The sequence below is a fragment of the Caloenas nicobarica genome, chromosome Z (genome assembly GCF_036013445.1).
Source record: "Caloenas nicobarica isolate bCalNic1 chromosome Z, bCalNic1.hap1, whole genome shotgun sequence".
NCBI lineage: Eukaryota > Metazoa > Chordata > Aves > Columbiformes > Columbidae > Caloenas > Caloenas nicobarica.
This window is the reverse complement of record NC_088284.1, coordinates 93,167,388-93,195,105: the sequence shown is the minus strand read 5'-3', so window position 1 is coordinate 93,195,105 and position 27,718 is coordinate 93,167,388. Positions and strand designations below refer to the sequence as shown.

The window sequence follows — 27,718 nt, the reverse complement described above, 5'->3', positions numbered from 1 at the left end:
AGATTTTGGAAAGTGCTATTACTTCAATGCTTTCGAGTGATCAGAACTGAAGTCTGAATGGCTGTAAATTTGCTGTCTATTAATCAGATACAAAGGACTGTTCACACCACTTAAGACCACATCTCCACTATATAACAAGTATTTTTGAATTTGCTAGCTCAAAGGAAATTCAGTGGGGTTGAAAAGTTCTTGTAATACTTGCTAATATTGAGTAAAATTCATCATCACACAACTTCTAAACACTTTTCTGTTGACTGAACTGCTGTGCGCTGGTTAAAAATGTGCTAGTTTGAACTTGCCAACACATGCCTTAGATTTAAAAAAAATGTATAGACCTTTTGGAATAAAAGGAAGCTGAATGATTAGAAAATACAGATGCTAAGAAATATAAGGCATCTCTTCTTCCATTTGCAATGACCTTTTCCACAAATGCTCAATAAACCCAAAATATGAAATAAGTAATGAAAAAAAAAAATCACTGTAACTGTCAATGTGAATACAGCATGCTATATTAAGTTTCCCCATTAGCTCTGAAAAGTCTATGTAGCAGTGTCTGCAACAGATGTGCCACATCAGCAGTCAGTCCCATCAAGCTTTCCAGGTTTGTCCTGGCTTCTCATATGATCTGCTCTATGAAAAAGATCATCTGCTGGCAATCACTGCCAACAGCAGGTCCCTCCTGACCCTATTCTCATTAACTAGAATTGAAAGAGTTTAATTTCCACCACAGAAGGACAATAATTTTCAGAAATGTTGCAAAAAATATGATAGATCATATCTCAACATTTCTTTATTCCCTGCCTGCATCAATTTTTCAAGCGCTTTGTCCACAAGCAGCAGAAAAAAAGTGGTGGATATGGCAGATGGGAACACCACTATTAACGCTCTCTGTCAACAACAGATTATTTTAATAACTTAAGGAAAGTTCATCTTGCTGCCCCCAGCTGTATCTGTTCTTTCCCATCACTGTAGTTACAACAATAATCCCATTGTAAAACTTACTTAATTGGTCATTCTGGAGTTCCTTCAATTTTCACCCGAAGTATCTCATGCTAGCTACTGTCAGTAATAAAAATGTGTAATTAAATTGCAATTCTTACATTCCTATTATCACCAGCATCATTTCAACAATAACGCAATGGGATATTCAGATGCCTTTGCAAACACAATGAATAGTACATTAATGAAAACAAGTCACTGGCTCGTACTTGTATGTCTAAAGGTCCTTTGTAATGGTTTGTTGGTTTAGCCAATGGTCATTTTGTTAAAATAGCAGTGTCAGTCAAATGCCCCAAAGAAGCAAACGAAGGAAACTATAAATAGCCAGAGCAGCTGAATTATGCTTGGTATGTTAATTCATCTCTGTGCTGCATCTTACATGTTCAGACATTTGATGAAACAAAAGATTACCACATTACGCCACCTGGACAAAATAAGAAAAAAGAAATTTAAACTACTCAAGTCTAATACAATGGGTCCTATAACATGAGGCTTGTGGTTTAACCCCAGCCGCCAACTAAGCACTACACAGCACTACGCGGCTGCTTGCGCACTCCCCCCAAGCCCCAGTGAAAGTGAGAAAGAAACTCATGGGCTGAGATCAAAACAATTTAGTAATTAAAAAAAAATCATTATAAAATTATAACGAAAAGAGGAAAAAAAAAGAGAGGAAAACAAAACCCAAGAAAGACAAGTGATGCAAGTGAAAACAATTGCACACCACCAACCAGCTGATGCCCAGCCAGTCCCCAAGCAGCTGCCCCCTCATCAACCTCACAAGTTTTATTGCTGAGTATGACATCATACGGTATGCAATATCCCTTGGGTCAGTCAGCTGGGGTTCGCTGTCCCAGCTGCATGTACGCCCCCAGCCTACTCGCTGGCAGGACAGTCTGAGGGGCAGAAAAGGCCTTGACTCTGTGTAAGCATGGCTCCCTCAGCAGTAACAAAAACATCCCTGTGTTATCATCACTGTTTCCAGCACAAATCCAAACCACAGCCCCATACTGGCTACTGTGAAGAAAAATAACTCCATCCCAGCCCAAGCCAGCACACCTGAGTAAAACTCTACACCTATACACGACACAGAGCTTTCTTTAAACATTGGCCACCTGTGTGTCTCAACTCAAAGTTGGTGCTTTAGCAGATGAGTTATTACCATGCCAATGAGATATTTGAAACATAACATAGTCATACATAACAATGGAAAAATTGTTTTGCTATAGTTTTCTTACTTTCCTCTTCAGCCTTGCATATACTTCTTCTTTCCTTTGCCAATGAGAGTAATACAAGCACGTCACATCAAGTCTTTTGGAAGCAGTGAGGTGCTTTTTTCTTTCAACAGAGCAATGAAAACATTGTAAAGAGAGGTGAATGGAAGAACCCTTAATACCTTAGCACTGTTGTGAGGCCACATAACCCAATTACATATATGCTCACATGCTAATAACTCAGCTATCTCAGGAAAATCTTAAGAGTGTAGAAATTGGGTTTTAAAAAATACTTCAGAATGGTGCTTTGTAGCTGAGAGAAGCAGGATGAAATGATTTTTAAAACTTTTCTTTTTAAAATGAAAAAAGTGATTTTGAAAAAAACTGAAAATAACCTCTGAGTTGCATTAAACACATTTCAGTAAATCATTGTTTTAACTCCTCAGGAAATAGCAGCACGAAGTTACTTGCAATGCGATATTAATTTGGTACTGTTTTAAGTAATTCATTCTTACATTTGCAATTAAAAAACCCTATTAGATAATTATACCGGATGGAAGAGTTAATAAGTAAAATCAGGCTGTCTGCTTATTCCAGTTCTTCAGGATCACGTCAGCTGCATCTAGTGTGCTGTCTTTCTGCAAAACAAGGAATATCACTATTACTGCAAGTATGGAGGTCCTGAAGAGAGAGTAGCAGTCATGATCGTATCATCCCAAATCAATATTTGGCAGTTTCACTTGCAGCCTGTAAATATCTGTCAGTCAGTTTTTCATTAACAGTTATACCTACAAATGTAGACTACACAAATAATTCAGTGCTGATTCCTTGAAAATATTTATTAGGTATATTTAAAATATAACATTTTCTTAGCATTCATTCTATCAAATTTAATGAAAGCAATACTTCTATAAATGCCTGGCATTTATGCAGTGATGTACTTAGCAGCTCTGTACAGGAGACATGCTAACATAGTTTCCTAATCTTTATGTTTACAGCTGGGATTTTTCAATCTCCATGCAACCAAGTTATGCTGTGAACTACTTAAACATAATCCCTCTAAATATGGGTAACCTATCCACTGCCCAGTCATGTGGTTTGGCTACAACCTGGTGAGTCAAACGGGTTGTCTTTAACTTGACATAATTAGTGCTGTTCATCCTGGGTAAGCCACATTTACAACTAGCAAGTTTTATCCTGGTTGTTACTGGCTCGTAGTCTTTATACCTCATCACAAGAGCTAAGTACCACGAGCAGAACCTGCGCTTCAGTATAGGTTCAAGGTAAGGCTTCCGCTGTGTGCTAGGGCAGTTAAGGACTTGCACATGTTCCATCCTGCTGACTCTGTTATGGAACAATCAGGAAACATCTCAGGACTGTGAGTTTACCAAAGCTTACGTACCTGTCCCCAAAGTCTTTAAGTCTTTTCAAGAACAGGTTCAACAGGAAGAAGAATATGTGAAAAGGAGGTGCTCACAAAAAAACCAAGAAAGAATTTCCCATGTCTTTGTTTTCTTTTGTAATTTGGAGTTCCTGTGAAATCCTATGTATCTTCAAGCAAACAAGCTAAAGTTGAAGGTGACCTCTTCACTGTTTTGTTGTTGGAAGCAAAATGGCCATGGGATATACCACTCCACTATACAATTATTCTCTGCTCTAGATTATAGAAACCACCTTAATTGACAGCATACCTCTGTCATTCCTTTTCACAGTCACCTCTGGTCAATAATGTTTTTATAAAATCCACAGAGCAAGCCAAAAAAGGCCTAACCACCCACGCTGTTTTCTGCCAGTTGCCCTTCTTTGCCATGCCACCCGTATTTATGGCTTAAAGTCCCTCAGCAAAAAGACAGTTGAAGCTACTTTGTGCTGAATTTTACACCAAGCTAACTTTCTGTTCCTAAACCCATCCAGCTCAGGAGATCCTGGGCAAAATATAAGAGTCTCATGCAGATTTCTGTACTGCATTGATATTTAGGAATCTCGTGTCTTACCAGGACACAAATTTACCTTAATGAAGCAAAAACGTATATATTTTTCAAACTGCCTTTTTGTCTCAGGACCACAGAATGCTGAAAGAGGAATTGCTGACAGCTTCTGAAACATCAAACAGAAATATCATTTTATAGAAGAAAAATCTATTTTAAGCATGATGATTTTATTATTCCATTTCTAAAACTTTCTCTCCCAACATGAGGAAAGACAAGGTATAGTTTTGTATGCACTAGCTAGTCTTAACTAAATTCAAATTGCTTAGGCAAAACATTTCAAAGGTACTTTTTCTACAACTAGCATTTAAGCATGCTGAAAGAAAAGTGCTGGGACGTAACGCAAACCTACAGGGTACATTTTCAGCACTTTTAGCAATATTTTAGCCACAAAATTATCAGCAGTTACTATAAATACCAAATATTTTGAATGGAATATCTCTACTACGTTATTTAATAAATACGGCTGCACTGCTCTTGCTTTCAATAGAAAAGCATTTATAAAACTAGAGTATGACTAAGACACCTTACCTTAGATGTTGTCATCCATTTGACAAATTTATAATCATAAGGTTGTTTCTCATCTACATCAGAAAGATCCACATCTAAAAAATTAAATTTAAAACGTTGTAAGTTTTCCTAGACTCCACTGGGAAGGCATTCATTAACAGCACTTTATTATAGTTAATATTTAAGAATCAAAATGTATGCTTCTGTTTTAAAATATAGTTTAAAATTATACTGTAACAATTAAAACAGGCTAACAGATTGAACCTTTCCATTCTGACCTGAGCACTTGCTTTTCATTCAAAGCAAATTCTGACATGTAGTTTGCAAGAAAGCCATGCAGTGCTTCAAGAAGTCCTCAAGTCTGAGTTGTTGAGGGACCAAGACTGTGGAGGGTACTGATGGGCATATTAATTGCATGAACAGCGATAATCACTGCAATTTCCATTCTCATCTGCAAACGGGAGTATCTAAAACTTTGACACATGGGAGCACTGCGAGGTCCATCTGTGTTTAAACATTTTCTGTAAGTGACAAGTGCCATTAGGACCAGTCTGTGAAAAATGTGGAACTAGAAAATGTTCCCTTGTGGGAACTCTTCCTCCAGTGTTACCATAACCTGAATTTCCAATAGGTTTGGTAAATTTTGGTAGCATTTTATAATGTTTAGAAATTAGAATGCCTCCAATACCCTTCAGGTTATGACTTCAGATTAAGAAAATCAAACAAACAAAAGTACAAACGGGTACTGACTAAGGATATAAAACCTGGTGCTTGGCGCTCAAACTTTTTCATAATTGTAGGCCTTTTGAAAATAGAAACTTTTATCTATCTCCTCTCTAAAACCTTGCCAAAGCTTTGCAAAACATGGACAGTAGTTAGGATCACAAAGGCTTTGCTGAAGCTTATAAAAATCTACCTCCCAGGCTAAGGTCAAACAGAAAACTTCAGTCCTAGTTAGTACTTCCGACATTATGCAAATATGAAATGAGAAAATAGTTTAAAATGAAAGTTGCATTTCCAGATTAACTATAATATTTTTTTCCACGCCCTTTTAAATAAACTTTATACTAACTTAATGTAGAAACATCAACAATCATGAAGTATCCTCCATCTGGAATGACAGGCTGTAGTCCAGCTCCCTGAAGCAACTGAGCCATCCGATCACGCTTGCTCTCCAGCTCTCGAGACAGTGAGTAAAAATAGCAGTCTGGGTCATCCATGCGTTTATAGTCTATCCAAAATGCTTGTGCCAAAGCCTCCTGCAAACATAATCAATGTTGAAAGCACTCATGGATACTCACACACTTCCTACTGAAATCACGTGGATTTTTATTCTATTCTGGCCCTCATTAAGCAAATTAGCACATACAAATTACACAAATTATACCTGAGAGTGTAATGTGCTGTTTACTTTGTGCTGTGGCAACACCCAAAGCACCGAAACATTTGCTAGACACTAACCATATACAGAAGTCACAGTCCTTGACACAAGGGTTTACAACCTGAATTGAAGCAAGATTTAAATAATTGATAATAATGTATCATAGAATACTAGAAACTAGTAGACAGAGATAATGCTCAGTAGAACAAGGCCTTATTGCAACCACTTTTATTTGTATTTGCTAGGAAACCACTAAGATTGTCATGTTTTATGCAAGAAGCAGCAGTTTGTAGGTGAAAGAAGAAAGAATCTGCAAAGCTGTGATTTTTTTTTTTTTTTTAATGTCTGGTAAGTTGATCTGGTTTGTCTCCTCTTCTTGTACCCCAGAATATATATTTTGACAAAAAAAACTTCATTGTTGTCACCATTGTTTTATTATAGTGATGCCTACAGTTTTGCTATGCCAAAAAATAACCTCCTCTGCCCCATCTGTACCTACCTGTAATGGAGTTGGACAAGTATACAGTGTATTTTGGTGAACAACTTGCAAATGTTTAATCAGGTTCTGGGGGCCAATAGACCAACCAAGCTAAGGGAAGAAAGCATGCCGGTATTATTCTTACAGCAATGACATTACTGAAAAGTAAAGAATTAATATTAGCCACTGTCTCAAGTTTTTCTCATTTAAGAACTGGTAATGAATTTGTTCTGATAAAGAATTCAGAAAAGAGCTGGTTTACACAAAGTTTGCTGAACGATGCCCTTCAATTCTAGATTTCAAGCAACAGCTATAGTTTCACTTATCCCTGTCTCAGAGTATTGAGCAAAATTTTAACTCTTCATATAACAAGAGACAGAAATCAAACTGAGCATTTATTAGGAATGTTATTCCTAATCGTTTTAGAATCTTTCCATCTCATAAGCTCCTGTGTCAAAGGTGGTTTGAGCATAAAACAAAAACTCACTACTGCATCATGCATGTCATGGTTCAGTTTGAACACAGGTGAGGAAAAAAATTTAGTTGCCAAATGGTTTCATATTTTTGTTTACTAATAGATATTTTAAATAAAAATATTATCATTAAATATTTTACAGCAAGATAAGCTATTCCAAAACATACTATTATTATGATCTGAAGAAAAAGTCAAGTTAAAATCTTATGATATACATATTTTCTCCAAGAATCTTGACTGGTTTTGAAAAAAATCATATTGTGTTTATTTTGTTAGTCTTGTTTTCTCAGAAGAGCTTATTAATCAAGAGACAAGAATGAAAACATAGGTGTTCAAGATAGGTAATTGCTCCAGCTGAATGCTGTCTTCATGTTTTGGAGACATGGAGATTTGCCAGAAGTTTTCAAAAGATAGGTCACAAAACCAGAGACATTTTAGTGTTATAAATGCATTCTGTTCTTTATATAGCTGAACTCTTTTATATTGATTCTTCTTACCTTCCAACCAGTCACACTATATGTTTTTCCAGCACTTCCTATCGTTACTGTTCTTTCCCACATGCCTGGCAACGTAGCTGTATATAAAATAAAATTAATTTAGTACACGCGTAGTCACATATTCCATGCAGCTAGAAAAACCGTACTGCCCCTAGCTCAGAGCTATATGTTGATATATCATTGCAGCATATTAAGTGATGGGAATATTCTAAAATTATAGCAACTGTAACAAATGAGAAAGGATATATGAGCCAATGCTTTTTGGCATGAAAAGAAGGTAAGGATCAATGAAAGGAGAAGGAAAAGGCAGAAAATCAGAGGCACATTTTGTGAAAGCTACATGTTAGTTATCCTCAGCTAAAAATGCATAATTATTCATAAGAAAGATATGATCTAATAAGTGGTTACTAATTCACCTCAATGCCTGATAATAGCACCACATAAAACAAGAACTTGGAAACTGCAAGCCATTTTAATAGAGTTGTCCAGTTCAGTGTCAGTGGCTGTCTCAGAAATCAGAAAAAGAATTACTAAGACTTCTAACCCAGAACTGAACAGCAGAAGAATCAGAAAACCAGCAGAGTGAGTAAATGAATTTTGTTTTATTATATCATTTGAATAGGCCTGGGGCTGACCAACAACAGCAGCTAGCTAAGGATGTCTGCAGGGATTAAGGGGTGTGTGGAGGCCTATCATTGTCTGTATTTGTATCTGGTAGGAGATCAAAACTCTTTGTTTCTTTTCCAAGGAGACGACAGAGCAAAGATCTCTTCCTATAGGTTTGCACTTTTTTTTTTCTGTACACTGCTTCAGAGGAGCTTTATTTGGACTCTAACTTAATTATTTTTCAACAGAAACAGATAAATCAAGACACACTTAAGTATGAGATACAAAGTTAGGCAAGGTCATACCACTATTGTAATTGCAGTGGCCAACAACATCCAGCTCCACGTTATTTGTACACTGGAACCACTCACTACCAATGAATCTGTCAATTGCTAAATCACCTCTCGAGGGGGCCAATGAACAAAGACTTCCCAAATAAAACCACTGAATTTCATAAGGAAGTTTTTGCAGCAGTTATCTGCATTAGACATGGTATAAGCCTTTGCAGTTATTTGAAACGTACTTTTTGAGCACACTTGCCAAGAAGAGAAACAAAACAGCAGGAAAGAAACCCACATTCCTATTAGCCCACCCATATTCATTCAAGTGCTTTGTGACCTTTAAAACAAAGAGGCAGTTTGAACAGATGCATCTTTTAGGTAGCTAGGTCAAGATCATACTTCCTAAAGGCAACCAAACTAACTCTGACAGCCTGCAAAAAGAATTGAATTTCAAAGCTAATGCCCTCTAGTGAGATGGTTTTGCCACGCAGTCATAGGAATTCAACCTTGGAGATGGAATGTAACAGCACTTCAAACAACAGCAGCAGCCAAGGGGCACAGGGAAGAAGCAGCTCCATTGCTTTTACAAGCAGCAAGTTTTAAACAGAGAGGAAAACTCCTCTGTGCCATACAGCAAAATCATTATATGACACCATAGCCAAGCCTGACTAGAATTTAAAAACTAATAAACTGCAAACTAACACACGTAACAAGTCTGTTACCTGGGATGGCACTCAGCTTGTTGAGAGGCTTGTTCAGAATCCTCAGTTACGAGATGCAATCTCTAAGTCTGCCAGCGCAACCCTAATCATTACTTAGAGAAGGTCCACAGTTTTACAGAAGTCATTATGATGAGAAACATGATTAAGTGCTCTACACTACAGAAAACTGCTTAAGTGACAGCACAAAGACTGTATTAATTTTATGATCTGTGGCTAGCAACATCTGTTCAATTGTATTAAGGAACCACCAGACCCTGTAGATTGATGCAATATCCATTTCACATCTCTCATAAGAATAGCGTCCCTGTGTTTGATGGAATATGTACAGGTTAATATGGAAGTTTTAAAATAGTGAAATAACAGATGCATTTTTTTCTTGTATTATCTTTCATAGACTTAAAATAAACAGTAAGAAATTTAAATTAGAGACAATTTTGTTTCTTTTACTGAAATGACATTGTTTACAGTGTTACCCTGAAGGTTTTGTGGTCATTTCAACGCTAAAGATGAGATCGTGGGATCTGTTGGAGAATATGTACCCAAACCTAGCTGACAACTGTCCAGACTTTAACTTGCATTATCATTACATAGTATTTTTACATTTTAGGCTAAACTACAGAATGCTTTTTACGGAACTGCAAACGTTTTGGTTTGAAGCATTAAAATGACAAGTGATGCTAATGAACAATAGCATCACTGTGTCTTAAGAATTCACCACCTGTTCACTAAGGCAAAGTGTAGATGACATCATGAGTGTTTGGACTTGCTGCCACTGCAAAGGCAAATGGATCACCTTATACCACCCACAGGGATTTTGGTTGAGGACAGCTATTTGCACGAACCACGTGCTGAGCCCATGAAGAAAGCTTTAATTTAACTCATTTTACTTCGCAGTTGGGACATAAGCCACATATGATCAGTTACTGTGGTAACTTGTTAGAATGCACTGACTCAAATTACTATCACATGAATATACCCAAAATGTTCCCTTTCTTCCCCATCTGAAGGTCTTCAAGAAGGCATCACTATCAAGGCACCACAACAGCCACGGAATTAGGCCGCTTTCAAAACAAATTCATAGTCTACACATGGAAAATACAATCCATGTACTGCAGCTGTATGATCAGCAACTGTGCAGCTGAGCTTATAAGCATTTCAAGGTCATTTAGATATAACTTCCTTTTTATTATTTACAAGATTCAGTTTTTACAATTATGTAGCCCCCACTAATGGAAAGTTGCTTTTATTGCCACTCTACACTTATGGAATTGAAGCATAGAAGCAAAATTATTCAGCATTCAACCAGTGGTAAATCCAGGAAAAAAGCTAAGCTTTTTCATGCCTAAGTTATATTTATGTCTCTTGATTTCATTGTTGAATCTCAACTAGACGTCTCTATTGCAGACAACTGAAATGTGCCTTCATTATGACAATAAGCACATAATTGTAGGGAATAGACTGCCTTAGCTTATTGAATTTTGGGGTATACTGCTTATTATAGAACTTGGTTAGCAACTGCTTATACAGAATTAGCTTGGCATGAGTAAGTTTGTTAGCATAACTCCTGCAAGCTGTGAACCTTTCAACTTTCTGTTTCATTAGGTTAAAAAAGGCCTCAGTCTTCAAGCAAGAAGGTAAGGGGAGCTGCAACCCTGTAGATAAGTAAAGCAACAGAATGGCATCTAAAGAATGTTTTGGCTATTACCAAGAACTTATTTTCTCCAGCTACAGGTGCAAAGTAGCAGCTGAAGGTCAGAACTTTAATTGACAGCCTGCCTAACAAAAATGAAGAGATCCAGTGAAGAAGAGGGAGACCCCGTACTCTAATTTTGCAATTGGCCCAGAGTGATGTATGGGGGCTGGGGGCTTGCATTGTGAGGGTATAATTGTCCAAGCATTTTTCTCTCTTCAGGAGGCACCCAGCTTGAGCTGCTCTACACTGTACCTTGCAAATTATTTTAGCAGAATTTCTGGAATCCATGCCTGAGTCTCTGCTACAAGAAATCCAGGGAAAAGAAACTTCCGTAACAATCATAACAGATAGTTCATGCAAGACGCTACCATTAGAAACAAAATGTCTATCATATAAGGAGGAAGTTTTGGGACTTGCAGATCCAAACCAAGACCACCACACTAGAAACCTTTACATAAATGCTTAGCTGTAGCATTATAGGATTAAGGAAAGAGTTCAGTAACGTGCACTGGATTCACTTGTTCTGAGATGGTGGGAGTGATTCCACTAACTTCAGCGAAACGCGGATCAAGGAGTAAAGCAAGAGGTACAGGGACATAACATCATATTTGGTTTTCTGGTTTGCTCTTGCGATGGTGCCTGACCCCTGTAGCAATACTGCATGAAAGTTTTAGCATGCTTTCACACTGCCCAGACAGCAACTTCATGGCATTCAATGTCCATTATTTAACACTGTCTCTGCACTTTGGAAGGACAGTGTTCATGCACTATCTCCGCACTAATTGTGTTCCTCATTATGCATTCACTTGTTATCTCTACACTGTTTTGAGAAGGAAGTTGTAACCTCTGTTCCTTCCATCAGTTCTTCAGCAAAACACAGTATACATCCACAAGCAGCAGTTATACTTGTCATGGCCAATAAAACAACTGAAGAAGGATGGGATATTCAGATGATCATAACTGATTTATGAGCATCAGTTCCGCTGGTTTCTATGGGTATCTGCTCCAAAGTCACTGAAGAGCTTTTGGAAATTCTATTTGGAAATTATTTTTTAAAATATTTTTCAGAAAAGAGAGGGGCTGTCTTCCTTATAGTCTGAACACTGTAAAATAGTCAAATCCTGAAGCCACTAGAACAAAGACTCATTCTGGCAACCATTATCTCCAAAAGGCACATTTACAACATCACTCCACAACCACTTCTAAGATGCCACATAAAATTAGTACCTATTTTAATGTGTTTATGTCCTTTGTACACCAGCCATTCATACACTTCGTCACTGATGCACAGGGTATCATGCTTAATACAGAGATCAGCTATTACCTGGAGCTCTTCTCTTGTAAACACCTGGGATACAAGTAAGGGACAATGCATTATTCATAGTATTTATGGAATACTCTGAAATTTACAGTAGTGTTAAAGCAGGAATCTTACCTTGCCTATAGGGTTGTGCGGGGTATTCAGAATAATTGCTTTTGTTTTCGAATTAAATTTATTTGCAAGTTCAGCAGGATCTAAGACCCAATCAGAACTAGATACAGAGTTTCCACCATTTTTCTAAAAAACAAAAAAAATTATGCATTACTTGAATATAACATGTTATAGCCCAAACAGAGATACCAAACTTACAACTCTCAGACACTTCCATAACCATACTTGGCAACTTCCCCTAGTACAGCAGGACAGATTGGATAAGGCACTTCTAGGAACAGGCAGGGAGGCTAAGAGCAAGGTAAATTATTATGGCAGTGGCTGTCATTTCCTGGCTACTGTCTGTCTTAAAGCCTCCCCAGAAACTGGTTTCCAGGATCTGGTTACACACACTGACTATAACAGTGTGTAATGCAGGAAGCGCAGTCATATGACAGGAGAGTTTACGGCCTTCCCAGATACTAGAAGGAGTGTGTGCCTGCTTGGCTGGAAAGATTGATCATCACTGCAGAGATTCAAGGTCTTTTCCTCCTCCTTGTCCACTTGAAAATGGTCAAACAGTTAAAAATGTGCACCACTGAGGCTCTGGAGTTGCTATGGTATTACACACAGACAATAGAAGTTTGGGCCAGTTGCTGCAGAGAACAAAGAGCATGGCCACACTAACTTTTCTGACACCTGCACATTATTGGGACAGGGCCAGACCGAAAACAAGATCATGAAACAGAAAACACTTGGAGGAGCCCTGTCATTCCAAACATCTCTAGAAAGAGGTCATCCAGAGGAACAGTCTCACCTACTCCCACTGCGGTCCTGGAGGTTTTGTCATTCTGTGCTGTTCTGATTTCACTGTGTTCATGCAACGGCCCTGCCTCAAGAGCCCCTCAACCCTCCCCACGCAAGGCTGCCTGTCACCCAAGGCAACAGTAACGGGATCAACACTTTACATCCAGAACAATCCTTGCAAGCTGCCAGTATAATACCAGCAGTACCAATTTGAGAATTAATAATTATTATTTATTCCTTTTTACCAATAAAGGAAACAGTAATTCAAGTACGTATAGCAAATATGTCTATGGCATGATCACTCCTTATTTAATAAGCAGATTTCGGAACATAAGTTATGTCCAGTCACTGTAGGAGTTGCTGAAGGGATCAGAAAACAAGTCTTCTGAAAACTAGTAGACAGAGAAACAGCACTGATTTGTGATCCTCCTTCCCTTAGTTGCACTGAAAACATTTTCTGATTACATCCAAAAAAGGAATTTAACAGCTTTCAGAATGCACAAATTAAAGTAAAGGAGAAACATTGTCCCATCTTTTCCAACATTAATAAAATATTCTATCTGCTTTGGATTATTATTGTCTCACACTATAGCAATCTATATTTTTAATATAATTGGATATTATTAAAAACTATACAGAAAAGCATCATCTAGATCAGGGGTGTCAAACTCTTTTTCACCAGGGGGCACATCAGCCTCACAGTTGCCTTCAAAGGGCTGAATGTAATTTTGGGACTCTATAAATGTAACTACTCCTAGTCCTAAAATTACGTCTGGCCCTTTGAAGGCAACCGCGAGGCTGATGTGGTCCCTGATGAAAACGAGTTTGACACCCCTGACCTAGAATGTATTCATCAAACTGTATTGAGTGTGGATAAGAAACTTTATATGATAAATAATTTTTTAAAAGCTACTCACATATCTCAGTGGGATAAAAACAGGCTTTGCACCGGCCATCCTTACCATCGGTTCATAACAGTCATAAAACGGCTCTATTATTATTACCTGAAATTATAATCATCAGTATCAGAAACAGAGAATTTATGTGCACAATGCCATCATAATTCCAGATTTACTTTGGTGGTATGACTTGATAATGTCTCTGGCGTGCTATCTTGATCTAATGTTGCAGAATGTTCCTCCTTTTACAACATCACATAACAATGCCCTCAGTCTAGGTATGATAAACAGTACTCATTTTTGACAGCACACACAGGCTGTTCTATAGTTACACATTACAACTATTAAGATACAATATTAGGAATGTTTGGGTCCTGCACAGAGATTTGAAGGTGCAAGGCAAAGATGCAAAGATGGAAGATGGCAACAGCAAATTGCTGAACCACAGCACAGCTGCCCTAATTGTGTCCATGAAATTCCAGGATTTCCAAGTATCTAGAAATCCCTGAAGAATGGCTTAAGTCCTTACATTTTACAAGAAGAAAATCTTCAGGCAGAAAGAGAGGACAAATTCAAGGAAAACTGTGTAGAGGCTAGATAATAGGAAAACAAAATAAACCAAAAAATCCAAATGCTAATAGCAGAGGACTGTTACAAAAACAAAAACAAAAAAAAACACCAAAAAAAAAGAGAACTGCATATCAGAGCAACAGAAAAGCATGAGAAGATACAAATGAGAATACATTATACAAGCAAAACCAACAAAACACTGAAAACAAAACGCATGACAACACAAAATGTTCTTGTCCACTACAGATATAAACAAGTATTCCCCCAAATGAATTTTAATATCATTGTCAAAAGGCAGACATCAGTAGTGAAGGGATGAATCATCACAGCTAGTACAGTAAATTAATATGCTGCTGCCATGCAATGGCCCAAACCAGAACTTGATAGACAGAGGTTATTCAAACACCAATAATACTTCGTGTCTGTTGCAGACAACAGCCCACAAGTTTTCTCAAATAAGAAATCAGTGTGTATTGTGTCCTCTAACAGTAACAGTGATACCTAAACTGATACAGGTACCATAAGTATGAAAGAAAGGGGTTTGTAAGTTGGTGAATGACAGGAAGACATCTAAAGGACAGTCTAATCACAGCTTCTGAAATTGTCAGATACGCAACTGTAGCAATTCAAATTAATGGAGACCAGAAAGAAGCCCCAACATTGACTTATATTTAAAAGCGGATGAATAAAAAACCAGGCAAATTCTCATTTCAGTGAGTACACAAGTATTTCAAACAAAAACTTACTTCATCTCCCTCTTCAATTAATGCCTGTATTGTACTAAAGAGAGATCCATAAGCTCCCACAGTCACCAGGATATCTGTGAGAGGATCGATCTTTCTTCCACAAACTCTCTCGTACACTTGAGACAAGGCTTTCACCAGTGACGGATGTCCCTGTTTAAAGCAAACAAATGCAACTGATTGGTGTGTTCCTGACAATGTACAGGGTGTTTCAAAAATATGGACCCAATTGCAAAGCAATTGCTGAACACAATTGGGTCTATCTTTTTGCAACACCCTACAAAGCCTATATTTAGGGGGTTTTCCACATATATCAAAACATTTTGAAATAGAAAAATACGAGATGAGCCCTCAGTGTCAATGGCTGTTAACAGGTAGCATAGTTTAAAGTTTTCTTACATTAGAGAAGAAAAGTGGTTTCAATTTATTTGCATCTACTACAAAATACTTTTTGTATATCTGATGTTTTTTAGTTTCTATCTTATTATCACATCTCAGGATAGCTCCAGGTAGCCTATAGGAAAGGCAGGACAAGAGACAGGAGGTGAAAAGGGAATTCTCCAGCACCAATTCATCCTCACCTCCTTTAGTCTCTTTCCCACCTGACCATATTTCCATCTGAAGCTCTTTTTGTTGCCTTCCTAATCTTTCAACTAAAAATTATTTGGTGCAAGGGGAATCTTTTTATTCTGTTTATATACTGCTGATAAACAGCACTTGTGATCAGAATAATGATTCATACAGTTATATCCCAAATCTCAGAGCACCATTCACCATGTGTGTTCCCTATGGGGACATGGCAGTCAACCTACTCTTCTCAATATGTGCAAAGAACAAGAAAACAAACAAAAGATCATATACAACACAGAAGTAAGAAGGCACAACTCTGTTTACTGAGGAAGACTCCATGCTTCCTGCTGTGAAAATATAGAAATAGAAAACAGGTCCTTGACAAAATGCAACCATGTAACAAAAACCCTTCTCTGAAGTATTGAACATTGTACCTCTACACACAAGGCATAACATCATGAGCCCTTCTGTAAACAAGAACATTACCATAAATTAAGGCTTACAAGTCATTGTTGATTCAAATGACAGCCATTTCTTGCCATGAGTGTGTCAGCAGCGCAGGAATGCTGCACCACCCAAGTCACATTAGGCTGCTCTACAGGCCAGAGCTCCACAGTCATGGGAGCTCCAAGAGCCACCAGAGGCTGAGACAATGTCTCGGTTATCAGAGGGATGTGCATCATTCACACTCATCCCTCCCATATTTGCTACCACAAACACTTCTGTTCAAAAACGTTGGAAGTACAGAAATTTGTAGAGGAAGTGCGAAGGCTGAAGCTGGAAATATTGGTAAAAATTCCTCTTTAATTACAATCTACAGTATATCTGCAAATATTCATAATTATCATGGGAATTATCAAAGGATTTGGAAATAACAAAGTGACAAGTAAATACTGAACAATTGCATGCATTGGTAAAATTATATTTATGCTTGATTTGCAAATCAGTTTAGAGAACCAGTTTGTGAATATTCACCAGAAGGCAGACTACAGCCTGTTCTCTCTGTAACTTGGCTCCTCCAAAACCTTGTCTGCCTGGTGCACAAAGACTTTTCAGGTACCTTATTGTAGATGAGGTACATACTAATGCTTAGTCCAGTTTACTAAATTCCAGCCATCTTTTGTGTGTGTCCAACACTAAATAATTGCTTTATACATATATAGCTTTATATATGTATACATATATATATATATCATACTTGCAGAGACTCTTTGTACACAGCTAAAGGTGATTAAACAAATTGACCCAAATGGTAACGGGTCTACAAATTATAAGGAGACTACATTCACTGAGGATTTTTTTTCTTTCCTTTCTGTTCTTGTGAGGGCCCTGAGTGTCCTAATACACCTTAATGGCCCAAATCAGCCTCACCTGGGGCCTCTGCCCAGAGCTGTGCCCCTGGTCCAGGGGCTTCATTTAAATACTATGCAGTAGCGTTGCTGGTCTGCAATTCAGCTACAGCCACACCTGTACCTGGCCCTAGACCCTGCTGATCCCAGCCCTACCTCTACATCGATTTTGTGGCTTGACCTTGGACCTGCCTTGTCACCCTAGACATGCCCAGTGATGGCTGGGTTATGTCTAAGCGTGGTCAGCATTGCTGTGGACCTGACCTGTGGACTGACTTCCCGGATGGCCCTCAGGCCCACATCACCACCACAAGCTTGCTGGGTGATCTGGGCTGACCTCAGCTACCATCTCTGGGCCTGCTCAGGTGCTGTGGGACTGGGCCCTGGCTGGGGAGACCTGCACCCTGCTCGCAGTGATAGCTTGTCCTTTAAGTGGCTGCCAGACACTGCTGTTCCTGGGCAGCTCTGATGCATGCAGATTCTCAGAGAACAGACAAAAAGTTATGATGGAATATATATATAACTGCCAACACAAATGCTGGCCTAACGACCTACACGTTGTTTTTCTATCACTGTTGCATAACATGGTCATCTAGAAAAATATTAGACAGTCTCCTTAGAGTCTTGTAGCAACCCTGACATGTGATTCCCAATTGTGTAATACAGTTTATCTTTACCACAAAATAAAAGAAAGACAAACCAAGCAAGGAAGTGGTCATACTCAAACAGTAATAGCCTATTTGAATATCCTGCCTTGAACAATAATAAATGCCACACACACTCAGCTCAAGACAAATTCTACAAGCCAACTTACAGAATGGGTAGTGACCATCTTCCAGGGGAAAATCTTAGAGTTTTCATCACTTTCTTTTCTCCACTGAAATCTACTAAATGTTACGGGTGAATCTTTTCTTGATCCTAGAGGTACTGTCTCAAGTGGTATCAAGTATTTCTCATTCTACCATTATTCTATCTGATTCATGTTTATACTGGACATAAATGTATAATTTACACTCTTTAAACTGTGAATTGACTCTTCGAAGACAATCTATCCTACATGTGCTCTACCATTTTGCTCTTGCTGAAGGATTCTCCCTTGAAGCAGCATACACAGAGGATATTCATTAGTAACAGATAAGGCTACTAGACCAACTTGGTTTGGGACATAACAGTACAAGCTACATATAAAGTCAATTTAAAGCAAAGTCAATTTTTTTCCCTGTGGCATGCTCTCCACTGAACTTGAGTCCTCAAGTTCCTCAGTACTTACAAAGCCTCGTGTGTACTGGTTCAGTCTGTCAACTGCAGCTGCCTTTGCGAGCTCTTCTTTAACGTAGCTGGGAGGGGATATGTCAGGAAGGCCTTGACCAAGATTAACAATTGAGGGATCTGCTGCCATCTTCGTAAATTCAACCCTGAGGGGAAGAAAACACCTTAAAATTAACATAACAGATAAAATTATGTTTTCCTTCACTATCATTAAAAGCAAAAAAAAAAAAAAGTATTTCACTTTGGCAAATTCATAGCAGTGGAAACAAGTAGAGAGCTCACATGGAGAAGTGGGGGCTGAGACAATGGTCACAGGAGTCGGAGGGAACACAATAAAAGCTGAACTTTCTGCATCCACGGAATAACCTTTCTGCCAGCAGAACTGTGCTCGGATGTGCACATGCACAAACACACAGTAACTCTGGATATGGGCAGAAACTGAACACTACCCTGTTTGCAAAATGAAGTAGACCTAATTAGCACAGACACATTAAATGATTTAAAGGCTAGATTCTGTCAAGTGAAGGTGTCATTTAAAGTATCCAGTCACTTCAGAGTGCTATTATTTTGTGCGTGTGTGTAATTTTATGCAGACTGTTTCAGGCTGTTCATTAGCTGGTTCCTACTAGCCTGCCAGATATGAACATTAGGATTTTTGAACATCTTTTTTCCTCCCTTCACAGGTAAGCTTTACATTTTACCCTTTCCTCCTCACTCAAATGTTAACAAGATTTCGGAAAACAAAACACCAACAAAACCAAAAATACTGATATAGCATCACAGTTCTGTCTAAAATTAATATAAATTGCTAAAAATTAGTTTGAGGCTGGATGACAAAAACACCTTGTGTATATATATATACACACACACATATGCGTACAACTAATGTAAGCCCCAAACTGTGTTTTTACCAACTTTGACAATATTGCTTTACGACCAATTTAACACCTAGGAAAAAAGTGTATTAAAATAGTGAGCTAAATTATAAAGACACATATAATGGCTTTAAAAAGAAATCTGACTCACTTGGTAAACACAAATCAAGTGTAATTGAAATAGGTTACTCAACAAAATTAATATTTAAATTTGAAAGTTAGTTATACTACCATGCCCAAGAGTTATATTTGTCTTATGTGGTTTACTAGATGAAGAGAAACCCAAGCCTAATATTTAAAGCTCAAGAATAAGAATTAATTCACACCTTTAACAGAATTTGGTTCACTGCTTCTAAGCAGGTACCAAATATATTTCAGCAGAGATAGCAAGTGCTATGTACCTGTCTTATTGGCAATAATTATCAACTTGGAAAGAAAATGTCAGCCAAAGACGTTTTCTGGAATTCGCAGATATTTTCCTTTTACTTACCAAATATTGCTATCAAGGCCTTCAATTCGTCTTGTGTTTTTGTGTCTGAAGGCCATTGTCTGCAAGATCAAAACAACAGACAGAAGGGTTTTGTTAAGAAAGACAAAGTACTTTATTGTTGGATTCTGCATGACTGTGCTGGCTTGACTGAAAACAAGTTAATTTTCTTTATGCAGTTAGAAACCTTTCTTTTTTTGTAGCTAGCATGGTCATTGTTTTAATTTAGTTTGAGAACAAGAAATAACACCCTGGGACAGAGTTAATGTTTTTAAGTGCTCCGGTCTGAGCCAAGGACGTTCTGAGCTCTGCCCACAGGTGTGAGGCGGTGAGGAAGGGGGGTGTGGATGGGACAGAGCTTGACTCACACTCAGACTGATCAATAAGAGTATTCCATCCCATTAGCATCATGCTTCATATTTAAAGAGAGCTGGAATCTTCCAGCTTGCTCTCTCGGAGCTGGGACAGAGACAAGTTTGGGGCAGATCTGTTTGGGGCTTTCTTTAGATCGGCCTTTGCCATCCTGCCGTTTGCAGAGGCCTCTGGGCCTTTCTCTCTCTTCTCTTTCCGGGATCAGCTCTTTGGGACCAGGTGCTGCTTCCTGGGACTGGCTGCTTGGTGCACACGGAGTTTGTGAGGAATTGTGTTTAGTATCTTTTATTATTTTATATTCTTTTTCCATTTAATATATATTATTAGTAGTATATTAGTGTTGTTTTGTAATTTTATTAAACTGTGTTTATCTCGGTCCACAAATTTCTCCCTTCCTTTTCAATTCTCTCCTCTATTTGGGGGTGGGAGGCACGGGAGGAGTGAGCAAGCAGCTATCGTGGTTATATTTCTAGCTCAGATCTAACCACAACAGTGACAAACCCTCTTTCCTGCTTTCTGAAATATACCATTGCCAGCTGAACTCAGTAGTTACACAATATTATAGATATGTTCTTTCATTAAAGCTTCTATAATAGCTTGAATCCAAACTAATAAGAAAATAGCCCAAAATGTCCTAAACTCTCATTCATCATTATCTAAAGCCACTGAACTTTCAGCAAGGATGGAGCACAGGCATAATTTAGCTCAATTGCTTTAAAAGATGACCTAAAAAGAAAAAAAAATAGGCTACATTCTTTTTCTTTTCTATGATCACTAACAACTTAAAGACTCTTATTTCTAGCCGAGTTCCCGCTCAATCCAGTTTGGAAAGCGTGCATCTTCAATGTAATTTTATTTGTTAAACTGATGGGTAAGAGGAAAATAGCAAAGACATTTCCTATTTTCATTCAGACCTTTAAAACTTTAGAGGATTTACTTACAGTACAGCAAAACCACATTAGAACATGTTTTTGCTGTATATTCAGACCTTCAGTTAAGGTCTTGGAAAACTTCTTTAGAATAGACTTTCAACGAGTACTCTCCATAAAGGCAGAGAAAAACATATTGATGGTTGTGGTATTTTTAAGCTAAAAAGAAGAAAGTTAATGGAAAAAAGAGATTTATTTCTATGTACAAACGAAAAAGTACAAGCCCATTTCTGTCTTTGTAAACCAGCTTGATACTGAAAAGAAATTGCATAGGAATTACAGAGTCTGTCAGTATTCCAGAAACTCCTGTTTCTTTGAGTCAGACTACTGATTTTAGTGACTTTTACTACTGCTAACTATTGTTATTGTCTGCAAGACTCAAAACCTATACTCTAGCTACTCTACTCTGAAAATAAAATGTCTGCATTACCATTACACTCCATGTTTCAACTTTGAATCAATGGGAATGACTCACAGTAGAAATACTATGCAGGCACATGTTTGCACTCAACCTGTTTACTGTACCGAAGCTACCACATACATAACAATTTGTAGAATGGGAAGCTAGAAAACTAACAGATACATCTCTGTTCATACGTCTTCTCTAGAGATCTCATTCTGACCTCACCTATGAGACACAAACACTAGAGGAATCAAGCACAGGACACCTTTTATTTATCCAAAGGAAGAAAACCATTAAGATAACTAGACAGCTAAAGTTGCACTTCTTGAAACAGAACAAGAGGGAGTTAGGAGGGAGTTGTGGCAAGGTAATCTATACTGCATCTATTTAAAAACACACATATGGTTGAGAAGATGAATCCAATTTTACAGTGTATGTCTTGATAAGTATGATTAATGTTTGGCTGTACTGTATAACTGTACAAATAAGTGTAACACAGTACAAATAACACAGGTACTACTTAGACTGAGCCCCCTAAACACATCTTTTCACAACTTCTTTTCTCGCACTACAAGGAATAAGACCTCTCACCTTGAATCTTTCCAGTGAATAATGAGAATTTTGTATGCTGCCATGGGTAAATCTGTTCCATTGACCAGCTCTTCTTGAAATTGTTTCAATTTGCTAAAAGCTAAAGGCTTATCAACTGCGTGATTTTCATAATTAACTCTACAATGTAAATCTTAACTGCATTAAGTAACCTTCCCTAGCTAAAAATGTATTGACCAGTAAAATAAGAATCCACCTTACAGTTCTCATACTATTTTAAGTTTAAATATTCCATTATTTAAGTTTTCCTACTTATTTTTTCTTGTGCCTTGAAACTAGTTCTATAACAGAATAGCTGGACCTGCATTAGTTTTAAGGTTTTCACGGATTCAGCTTACAGTGAGATTAAGGTCCATCTCATTACTTTGAGAAAGCCAAACAATTAACTGACATTTTAAAATGATACCTTAAGTAGCACTCTTTCTTCCACAAGGTCATGAGAATTCTTGACTCTTACATTTTAGCACAGTCAAGTCATCACTTGATAATCTTCAAGCCATTTCTAGGTGCAAGGCTAGGATTTCCATGAGTTTAAGATCAGTGTTAAGCGGAGAGGTGTGTCCTCATCAAGCTCTAACTCTGACCTCCTGCTTGCCCTAACACCTTCTGTCAGGGAAAGCACCTGATAGAAAGTCAAGTGCTGTTTGTATTTATCTTTCTTCCTAATACAAAGAAACTTGTGATTAAATTTAATGGTAATATGTTTAATAACAATAGAAGCATGGTGCATAATTAAATTGTAGAATTTAATATCAAAAGCTACAACTGAAGGCAAGATCTTCAGAAAATTTAAAAGCAAAACAATCAAGATTAGATTTCAGCATGTTTACTGAGAATATCCAACTCCATTACATAGAATACAAATACTGACAGCTTATGAAAAACTGGCTCAGGCAAAAGATGACCTTCAAAAAGTAGCTTGCACACTCAAAGAAACTTCTGATATGGGTAAAATGTGCTACAATAGCATAATGGTTTGAACATTTGTTTTGAAGGATCTGACATGTGCCTTGGTTGACCCGAGGTGCTGACTAGATAGACATCTGTTCTGACCTGCAAACACAACTTACATTCCAGTGTTCTATAAGCAACGCAGAGCGCAACCTCCAACCACCTACTACGTTGCAAAGCTCTGTTTTCTCTCAACAAAACTGGAAGACTTAAAATGATGTTACACAATCTTATAAGTAGTTAAACTGGGAAACAGAGAGGATTCTATATAAAATTAAGTTTGAGGTACTTATACACCCTGTGTTATTGCAACATCAAGAAGCACCGCTACTCTTAATTAAAGGAAAACTGAGGTACAAAGAAATTAATTTTTTTACCAAAAGTCTGTGATAAAGCTGTCTCCTGTATCTCAAGCTGTATTGCCCTAACAGCTGAGCAATCCTTCTGGCCCAATATGTGCTAATGCGACTTTAAAGACTGGAAAGGATACACAAAGCAATAATCACCAAATTGTGTCACGCTAGTGTGGTTAAATATTTGACTGATTTTAATATCTTAAAACGTTCTTGATATTAAATGTTCGGGTCAATGTAACAAAAAATAAGGAAAATACAGCTAATGCATATATATTGGCATCATTGCAAAATTAGTGCATCTCTAAAGTACTGCACGAAACAGTTTTATCTATGAAGCTGAAGGAATACTTACTGCAGAGGCTGAAAGCTTCCTGGATCTGGAAAGCAAATCCGTTCCTAGTTGGGATGGTCTAATACCAAGGCAACAGAAGCTCCGTGAAGCAAAAAGCATGCCTGCATAATAAATAGTGACCTGAAAAAACCTACAGATCCCAGGAATTAGTTTCTACACATCACTAAGCAATTCTAAAATATAAACCCCCTTCTTTTCCCTTCAGTGATTTTGTTTCATTTTCATTGAAATAAATTCTGGCAAATTATTACCTCATCATGTTTATATGCATAGAGAATGAAACTTCTAACTGACAGTGCTGCAAAAGGTTCCTGGATGTCATCTAAAAGGACAGTTTCCTGTATTTGACAGCACTGATCTTCTTTTCCTTGAATGTCAATTAAGACTAAATGCAATTCAAGGTTCCAAGTCTGTTAGAATTGTTGCAAATATGTTCGTGTAACAAAAAAATCGCTATTACGATTGCAAATTTAGACAGCAAGAAAAAGAGCCCAATTTTTTAAAAGTCACACAGCTCTAAAACTGGTTGCCATTTTCAAATGTTTCAAATCAGATATTCTGCAACTGAGATAATTAAGATCACCAGTCATACTGGAGAGGCAGATCTACACACTTCATAGATACATAAACTATGCTAAGTTTTGCCACAGTGACTTAGCAAACATCAAGTATCTACCATGGCAGGAAACAGCTACAAAGGATGTTCTGTGTGAAGTAACAAATCATTCACTGATAACATGTGCCCTGTTAACCAAGAACTATAAAAAAGAAGAGCTGGGACTTCAGGCAACTACTTCTAGAATGTATTTTTAAACATTGCCAAAATGACTGAAATGCGTAAGAGAAAAGCATAGACCTCTGTCAGAAACACAGTAGCCACAGTAGCATAATTAACTTTGGTTTCCACTCATTAAAGAACAAATAATCCCTGGTTCCACCCAGACTTTGCCACCTGAAAAGGGGAAGAACACCAAGAAGAAAGAAAAAACTATACTATTTGTGTTAGAAACAAAGGAATGCCATTGCCTGTTTTGCTTACAAAAACTAATTATGTAACTTACTATCTTAAAATGTGACTATAACAACAGTACTGTTCTCCCAGGCTTAGACTGGAGACGTGCTTACTCTTGCAGCACACTGCGAACACTTGCAAGGACAAACATGCCTATTTTTGCCTGTTTCATTTTCTATCGTGGAGTAGCAAAAATAATCAAAAAATTTGCAAACCTTACATGCAAAACTAACTTGCAACTTTTGTAAGAAAAATTATTATCAGCTGCAAATATTTCTAGCATGAGTGCCATGCTGCACAGAAAGATGGTGAGGTATTTGACAAGCTGTTATTTGACACAAGGCAATCATACAAAACCACAACACAGCATGAGGGACAGCAGACCTGTAGCCACCATGGCATGGTCAATCCCTGCAAGTACCTGAAGTACCCAAAGTAAAAAATTAAATCCACCTTTAGCACCACAGAAATGTAGACATTGTGAAAACTTTATGAGGAACATTGCAGAAACAACACTGGCATGTAGTAATGTTTGTCCCACTACATTTCAACCTTTGTGACACTTTTCCAGCAAATGCTGAACAACATTTGTTCAGACTCACAAGCACTCAGAGATAAGGCTACTGGGCACTAAACGGAAAAGCCTCCTATAAAATACTTGTATGACTTTTTTTTCTTTCTAAAAATACCTCTTCTCTTTCCTGCAACACCGAGTACTTCCATTGAAACTACTCTGGGAAGTAAAGGCAAAGGCCTCCTTAATATAACCAGATATTCTCCCACGATTACCTCAAAAAATAAAAGACCTATTTTTTTTTCCAGACACACACGTTCCCACTATAATTGTATATGACATGTTAACACATATCACAGGCTCAACAGAATTATTCACTGTTACTTTTAGGATGAATGCACACTTCATTATTACCCCTGTACGTGTTTTGGCAATGACCAAGAACGTACAAGACATTAAAGAGATGTTTTATAATGTCCTAAGGTAAGTTTTTCTCATCAAGATAGAAACTTTTTTGCAGCTCAGGAAAGTCACACAGTGCTAGGCAGCTACAGGGGTACTACTCCCTTAAAAATAAAAAAGGTTCTTCAAACACAGAAAATGCACTGGCCTTTGTGAGGAAATTAAAAGGTAATAACTTTTTTTTTCCTTAGTCTTATTAGTGTCTCCTTTTTCAATCTTGGAGCTGGGCACTGGCTTTTTGGCCAAGAGTTGTGTCTGTTAAATTCAGTAATTAACAGTTAGGAATACTTTTCATCCCATTCTAATTTGTAGTGCTCTGAAGCATTCATGCTTTGACTCATAGTCAGTCCACCTGGAATTCAGGCTTGCATACTTAAAAAAAAAAAAAAAGTTAGGAAAAAAAGAATAACAAATGACTACTGCAGCTTCCTATTTTTGTAGGGGAGTGAGAAGCGAGAAGGGCTACCAGAAAGGTCAATGTTTTTTAGTGGGGTTGAGAGGAAGACACATTCTGGTTGCTAGTCTGGTTTAAGCTCAGATTTGGTGACTTAAACTAGACTGGAAGATATAGTTAGATTTTTGTCATGGGAACTATATGAATACATCTGCACACTAACAACCATTTAGCTCGTGCTGTGCTTTATAACCACTCCAGCACAGATACAACCTCTGAGTTACAGGCTGTTCTGCTCCCTTCACAGCTGCCCAGCCTCCTGGTCACACAGTACCCTGACCCCAGATGCTGCTGTATGTACCACCAGGGCATTTTACTAAAAGTAACATGTTTGTAATGATTTTTTTTTTTTCCCTTTGAAACCGAAGGCCAAATGCTGCTGTGCCTTCGAGCTTCAGTTATATCACCTCTGTGAAAACAATGCCTTTGAGCTTGAAAGACTCATGGGGAGACCCCTTAAGCTGCTGCATTTTTGCATACAATAAGTAGTCGCATTTAACTGTGCAGCCTCAGTGACAAACATTACTAGAAATACTGCAAGCACATCAGTCACCACAATAATGTAAATATAATCCCTGTTATAGTTGTGTTGTATTTGATATTTGTCAGACATGCAAACATGGAAAATGCCACATCGCAGCCAAACTCTGTGAAGCCTTTTAAAGACCTTCTTTTCGTATGTGTCTAGAGGATGAAAATTTCGGAGAAAGAAAAGGTGCCACCTTATTGAGGCCTCTCTAAAACTTTTTTTTTTCTGCCATCTAAAGGTAATAAATGACATGTCAAGCCAAGAGAACTGTTGATAAAGTTGCTGGACTCAGGGAAGCTGGGTATTTTTCCTAAGGGCGCTGAACTTCGAAAATGCAATATGTGAAGGATTTGTGACAGTAGACAACATTTCATCATTTCTTCTTCCATTATCTACATGGAACTGAGAAAACTTATCATGGAGGAATAAACTTTACGATACAGACTGAGGAGAGGGATGAGGCTGTGGGGTGTGTTCCTCACTCCCAGCAGCTTTGCAGTTCAGCCTCTTTGCACTGACACGTTATGTACAGGCATTTGCAACCTGAAGCACTCCGCCTGCGCAGCACGCAGGCTGCAAGGCCAGACACCGCCGGGCACGGGCAAACCCCCGCCCTCACCGACAGGCCCCGCGTTCGGCAGGGGCCGAGGCCGGCCCCGGGACGCGCCTGCCCGTTACCACCCCGCGCCCGCCGGGCCCCGGCTGCTCGGAGGGACAAACGCGGCCCCCGTCACCTCCAGCTCACGCTGGGGGCCAGCGAGGCCCAGCCCGCCCTGGGGCCGCTTCCCCCGCAGGCCCTCAGCAGAACAAGGCCCTGGCGGCAGAGCCTGGGCCCCCGCTCCGCGCACGCCGCCACTCACCGCCCCGTCAGCGCCTCCGCCGGCCGCCGCGCAGGGGGGCGCGGACCCGCCGGGGCGGAGCGGACCCGCCGGGGCGGAGCTAAGTGCCCGCCGG

General features: G+C 38.5%; 1 protein-coding gene across 5 annotated transcripts; it reads right to left on the bottom strand.

The window, feature by feature from the left end:
* Positions 1–95: 95 nt before the first annotated feature.
* Positions 96–27,692, bottom strand: KYAT3 (kynurenine aminotransferase 3). 5 transcript variants are annotated; one of them, XM_065655772.1, is made up of 14 exons: positions 23,794–23,923; positions 19,825–19,883; positions 18,461–18,605; positions 15,275–15,424; positions 13,977–14,063; positions 12,277–12,399; positions 12,069–12,189; positions 7,540–7,616; positions 6,589–6,678; positions 5,781–5,967; positions 4,730–4,803; positions 4,221–4,307; positions 2,761–2,848; positions 96–1,423 (listed from the first exon to the last, which is right to left on the bottom strand). In XM_065655772.1, the coding sequence occupies exons 1-13, from the start codon at positions 23,890–23,892 to the stop codon at positions 2,786–2,788; spliced, it is 1,362 nt and encodes a 453-aa protein (XP_065511844.1). In that variant the 5' UTR covers positions 23,893–23,923; the 3' UTR covers positions 96–1,423; positions 2,761–2,785. The 5 variants fall into 5 exon arrangements, with proteins under 5 accessions (XP_065511844.1, XP_065511846.1, XP_065511847.1 ...); XM_065655774.1 differs by lacking the exon at positions 96–1,423 and adding an exon at positions 27,625–27,692 and having other exon boundaries at positions 1,452–2,848; positions 23,794–23,894; XM_065655775.1 differs by lacking the exon at positions 96–1,423 and adding an exon at positions 27,625–27,664 and having other exon boundaries at positions 1,452–2,848.
* Positions 27,693–27,718: the final 26 nt, after the last annotated feature.

Bases quoted from the DNA above. Each gene is read 5' to 3' on its own strand.
- KYAT3 (XM_065655773.1), bottom strand. The intron at 5,968-6,588 runs GTAGGTACAGAT...TTATGTTTGCAG, and splicing joins CTTGTCCAACTCCATTACAG to GAGGCTTTGGCACAAGCATT. The intron at 4,308-4,729 runs GTAAGGTGTCTT...TTGATGTTTCAG, and splicing joins AATGGATGACAACATCTAAG to AAGCTGTCAGCAATTCCTCT.